The sequence below is a fragment of the Mastomys coucha genome, chromosome X (genome assembly GCF_008632895.1).
Source record: "Mastomys coucha isolate ucsf_1 chromosome X, UCSF_Mcou_1, whole genome shotgun sequence".
In the NCBI taxonomy this organism is placed as follows: domain Eukaryota; kingdom Metazoa; phylum Chordata; class Mammalia; order Rodentia; family Muridae; genus Mastomys; species Mastomys coucha.
The window spans coordinates 41,993,808-41,999,682 of NC_045030.1; the positions used below are offsets into that span (position 1 = coordinate 41,993,808).

Sequence of the window (5,875 nt, forward strand, 5' to 3'; positions counted from 1 at the left end):
TCTCTCTCTCTCATACACACACCCACCCCCACACACACAATTTTAAAATAAAATATTAGAAAAGGGTCTGGTGAGATGGCTCAGCGGTTAAGAGCACTGACTGCTCTTCTGAAGGTCCTGAGTTCAAATTCCAGCAACCACATGGCGGCTCACAACCACTTGTAATGAGATCTGATGCCCTCTTCTGGTGCATCTGAAGACAGCTACAGTGTACTTATTTATAATAATAAATAAATCTTTGAGCCAGAGCAAGCAGGAACTGAGCAAGCAGGGTCTACCGGAGCGAGCGGGTTTGACCACCAGAGCAAGCAGAGGTCCTAAAAGTCAATTCCCAACAACCAGATGAAGAATCACAACTATCTGTATAGCTATAATGTATACTCATATACATAAAATAAATAAATAAATCTTTAAAAATACTAGAAAAAATATCAGTGTCATAAAAGGGAGAGAAAGTCTGTTCCAAATTAAAGATTTAAAAGACAAGACAAAATGTATGACTTTATACTAAATCCTGCATTTTAGGGAAATTATGTAAAGAAAATTATTCAGTAGGTTAAAATGGTGTGTAATAATGAGATGAGTCGGTTACCAAAGTTGACAATTGTGGTTATAGAAGAGAATGTCCTTATTACCCATAATGTAAGTTGGCATAAAACATTACACAATGGCCAAGGCTGGGCTTGAACTCCTGATCCTTTTGTCTCCATCTCCTCAGGGTTGTATTACAGGAATGTGCCACCACATCTGGTTCTATTTTATGCAGAGGATTCAACATAGGGCTGTAAGTGCCAGGCAAGAATTCTATGAACTGAACTACATCCCTACCCCATTAAGGCCATGACATTCTAAAGCCCATGCTAAACAAGGCAAGCAGTAATGCAAACTGGAGAGGGGTCTCAATGGGAGGTATCCAAATCCAGGCACCCCATTTAGTAAATGGATAGGGTTTTTAAAAAAGATTTACTTTAAATCATGTGTGTGTGTATCTGTCTGTGTGTGGGAATGTGCTTGTGAATTCTGCAGCTTCAGAGGCCAGAAGAGGGAGAGAGAATCCATGGGGCTGGAGTTACAAGGGCAGTTGTGAATCCCCGCCCCTGCTTGTGTGCTAGAAGCCCCATCCTCAGCAAGAACAGCAAGTGCGCTTAACCTATAGGTCAGCTCTCCAGCTCTATCCACGGATTTTTTTAAAAAAAATTTATTTATTATTATACATAAGTACACTGAAGCTGTCTTCAGGCGCACGAGAAGAGGGCATCAGATCTCATTACAGGTGGTTGTGAGCCACCATGTGCTTGCTGGGATTTGAACTCAGGACCTTCAGAAGAGCAGTAGGTGCTCTTACCCGCTAAGCCATCTCACTAGCCCCTCACAGATTTTTTTAAAAAGTATTTATTTAGTGAGTTTGTGCCCACATTTGCCCGCATGACATAGATGACTTAAACTCAGAGGACATTTTGCGTGAGTTCTAGGGATCAAACCCAGGTCATTAGGCTTGGTGGCAGGTACTTTTTCCTGCTGAGCCATCTTGATGGCCCTAATGCCCCGATACTTTTTTGGTTGTTGTTTTCAATTAGTTCTGTGAAGGATTTGCTGCTATTCTTCTTTTCTCAAGAAGCTCAACCTCCAACCCGCCAGGTTTACTGAGACCGGATCTGGACATGTAACCCAGGCTGGTATTGGGCTTACTATGTTTGGTCAGACAAGACATCCTCTTCCCGATACTTTCTGAATGCTGAGATTATAGGAATTTGACACCATCCCTGGTTTTGGATTTTATTGCTTTTACCACTGGAAACAGAAACCTAGTGCTTCGAACTCAGTATTTGGCTTTCTTTTTTTTCCTTTTTTTGGGGGCGGGGGTGGAGGGCTGGAGATGAAGTGCGTGTAGGGGTGAAGTGCCAGGGCACGTGTGGGGAGATCAGAGAATAACTTGCAAGGAATCAGTTCTCTCCTTCCCCCTTGTGGGTCCCGGGGATTGAACTCAAATTGTTGGGCTTGGTGACTGGCACTTTACTGTATTACCAGGCCGCCTGTGGTTTTCCTAACACAACTTTCCCACTATTCCAACAGGTTAAGAATCCTGTATTTTCCCACACCTTTACAGTATCAGTGTTCAGCTGCATCATAAGCGAGTACTCTGCTGCCCCCTAGTGTTTGAGCTGCGTAGAGGCTAGTCAATTTTATTTGCTCTGGTATTCAAGCAGAGAGGCTTCCAGGTTTTCCAGAGAGAAGAGCCATATTGGTCCTTTCTTCATCATTTGGTCATTAGGCAAATGAAGCTGAGGGAAGCAAGCCTCAATTCACTCACAACCAGATTTTTGAAAACTGACCACTCTCCCTTTTGCCTACTGTAATGCCCAAGAGGATGGGAGGCATCACTGAGAGACCCAAGGCTTAGTATCTACAGAATGCCTTTCACCTCATGGAATTGGGAAAATGTTCACATCACAAGAGTAAATAAGAGAAGTAGTGCAGAGCTGTTCTTCTTCTTGTTCTGTGGAATGCCATTTTGTCTTCATGCTCCCTCGACTGTCGAATACTCTGTTCATTTGATTAGTTCAACTAATTAAAGGGAAAGCTGAGGACTGCCAGCTAATACCACCCTGTCCCATGGGAATTTCAGGGACAGGAGGAAAAAAGGCAGGGGGAGGGGCCATGACAGTCCACTGAGGAAGACTTAATGGGCTCCTGGCATCTCTCTGAGCCTACCAATTTATTCACTTGGGAGGTGGCCACCCTTTCCTAAAGCAAATTGTAGTGATCCATGCCACCAACTGATGGGAGCAGATCATGGAGCCACTGAGCATTTCTTTGAATTTTATTGAAAATTGACATGGACATTAGAAAGATAATGAGCTAAACAGTGCTGGTTCCAGGATGTATCTTCTGGAGAATGAAAGCCCCAGAGGGGCAGTGACTGATCACACATCTGAGCAAAAAGAACCACAGAGAAGAAAGGCAAAAAACAAACAGATTTTGGAAAACATGCAAAGAGGTTCTCTCAAGAGACGTGACAGCAGAATGTTGTTGTTTGTGGTATGGACAGATAGGAATGAGCACATTCACATGGTATTCAGAGAGTAAGTGAAGCCAAGGATTTCAAGGCAGATTTACCACCATCAAAGCTCTCCTTCAAGATACCAAGTTAAGCAGAAACCTCTTGAGAAACCTGCAAAGCCCCTTGGAAGTCTGTGTGGAGAAACTTTGTTCTCACCTAAGCTTAAGCCCCACTCATGTCTTTCTCCAGCTGAATGGTAATTGTTCCATTTCTCCCCACCTTGCTGGGGTCTGCAGAAAGTCTGTGAATGTTGAGGATGTGAATGCCACTCAACTTACTCTTCCATATTCAGAATCATCTTAATAGTGCCTGAAGACAGTCAACCCATTGAACCAGAGAATCGTCTTAAGAAAGACAACGTATCACTCGAAACCTCATGGACAGCACTTCCACACCACAGCTGAGGTCTGCCACAGTCACTGAACACCTGGGTGAGTGGTCCTGTTGTTCTCTCTCTGAGGTTACATTTGGTCCATTTCCAGCTCTGATGATTCTTTTCCTGCCTTCTGAGTTTAGGACAAGACAATTCCATGTGAAACACCATGTAAGTCAGAAGTGAGCTTCTTGCCTGGACACAGGGACACATGTACACTTGTTGAGTGTGGTGTATATGTGCGCAGTTGCAGGGGAGGGGGACTGGTTGGTTTCTTGCTTGAGACAGTATGGAGCCCTAACTAACTCTTCTATAATGGCAGTCTTCTCCTTTAGACTTAGTACAGCTGCTGAAGACAAGGTTAAAAAAAGCTGGAGAGGGAAGAGAGAAAGAGAGAGAAAACATGAAATTAGCCAAAGAGAAAGGACATCCAAAGTGACAAGCAAAGGGAGTGGACAGTGGAAGGTAGCACAGACTAACTGCAGAGAAAACAGGAACAGGTCACAATGGGCCATCACTGTGGGGGAAATCTGTAGAGAAGGCTTGAAGAACACCACACACCAGTTTAATCGCATCTTGCTTTAATTTAAAAATAAGCACATATTAACAGCCAAATGTGAATGCTAAATGAATAAAAAAAAAATCGAAACCAGGTGGAGAAAGCACACTTCATGTTTTGAGAGAAATGGAGGGAGGTTGTGTGCATGTGTGTGTGTGTGTGTGTGTGTGTGTGTACGCGCCCGCGTGAGTGTGTGTATTTCAGGAAGCCATTCCATTCCAGTCTGGAAAAGCACAGATCATTTCTAATGAGTGGTTTTTATTTCAGTAGAAGTAAACAGGGAACTTGAGTATTTCTTTTTTAAAAATAGTAACAATTGTACTAATGAAAGACTTTCAAGTGAAGACAGACAGAAGTTTTTCCACTTACAGTGAGAAGAACTTCTCAATGAAATTTAGCATCATCTTTTAATAGGTTCGATTGCTTCTTATATCCACCTGAGTTCCCTGATTACACAGTGCACCAGTGAAATGTACACTGGCCTGGTCCTGGTCCAGACTTACAGGATCTAATCATCTGTAAGACTTACAGACTTACAGCTAACTGATCATCCAGCATCATGGCAGCTGGCCTGGAGCCTTCTCTTCATCTGTGCCTACTCACCCCATCCTGTTTTTCTATGTGAGAACCCTCAAGAATCATCTAACACTGGTTTCTCCAAAGATCAAAAACCAAACCAAACCAAAACAAAACAAAACTTGTCTCCAGGAAGATACATAAATACTTGGATCCCTTAGTGAAAAGGACTGGGAACCCAGAGACAGGAAATTGGAAATTTTGCTTGGGCTTTGCAAAGGAATAGCAGCGGGACCTTAGATGAGCCCCTTCATTTCTCTACGTGTCAATATTCTCCTACATCATAGGATGGGGTATATCAGCCAGGCTGATCAAAGAGCTCCTCACTTTATATACAATTTCTGCTTGCTTTTGGAAGGTTGTGTAGCTCAAATACTTGTAAAGTATTTTGAAATCCTCCAGCCTCAAGTAGGGAGTTTATATACAAATGCAAATGAAAGGCTTCATTTAAAAATACAAGTACTTCTTAAGGAAGATGACTTTTTTTTCAGGCCAGCAGACAGTCCCGGGGAAGGTGGGTCACAACCCCTAAGGCAGCTGGGTGTGGTGGTGTTTGCCTTTAACCCCAGCACTCAGGAAATATAGGCAGGCTCTGTGAATTTCAGGCCAGCCTGGTCTACACTGTGATTCCAAGGCCAGCCAGGGCTGCAGAGTAAGAACAGAACTCCATGGCTACAAATAAGGGGCCTTTCTCAAGGAGACTCAGACAGCCTTCACTTAGTAGGTGGACTCTCCCGACTCCTGATTGTAGCTGAGCTACTTGGAGATTCTGCGTTAGGGCTTTCTGTTCTCCAGCGTGGCTTGGTTTGTTTTGTTTTGCCTCTAGGCATAGGGTTTCCTGAAATTCTTCACTTCCAGTTGGTTTTCCCAAAGGACTAGCTCAGGCTTTCACTTTGTCACCTGGTCCTTGCCTCTGGCCACTGGCCAGTTAGAGATCCAAATCCGCCTTCTCTCTTTGCCAACGAGAAAAGAGAAAGTGTGCCCAGTGACTTGCTTGCTTTTAACTAGTTCTGCTTTGGGCTTAGTCTTAGGTTCAAGTTATGAACTGTGATTGTGACAATGGCCCCTGCCCTTTTCTAACAGTTCAGAAGGCTTGCAAATTTATTATCACCTTGCATTTTCTTTTCTTTTCTTTTTTTTAGAGGTAGTGATCATACAGCTACCTTTATAACAAGAAAAAAGAAGGTCATGGTCCATGCCAATGGGACTGGGAGGCAGAAGCAAGTTGCAGAACTCAAAACCAAAACCAAAACCAAAAATAAAAAATCCAAAAACAAAATGCTTGAAGTACCAGAGCAGGGGTGGA

The 5,875-nt window shown here is 43.3% G+C and overlaps 1 protein-coding gene across 1 annotated transcript in view; it reads right to left on the reverse strand.

Moving 5' to 3' along the window:
* Nucleotides 1-2,802: 2,802 nt before the first annotated feature.
* Nucleotides 2,803-5,875, reverse strand: part of Septin6 (septin 6) — a 66,889-nt gene continuing 63,816 nt past the window's right edge. Inside the window, exon 9 of the mRNA XM_031350933.1 lies at nucleotides 2,803-3,805. Coding sequence (XP_031206793.1) covers nucleotides 3,796-3,805 — 10 coding nt within the window. The 3' untranslated portion in view covers nucleotides 2,803-3,795. The remainder of the gene's footprint in view (nucleotides 3,806-5,875) is intronic.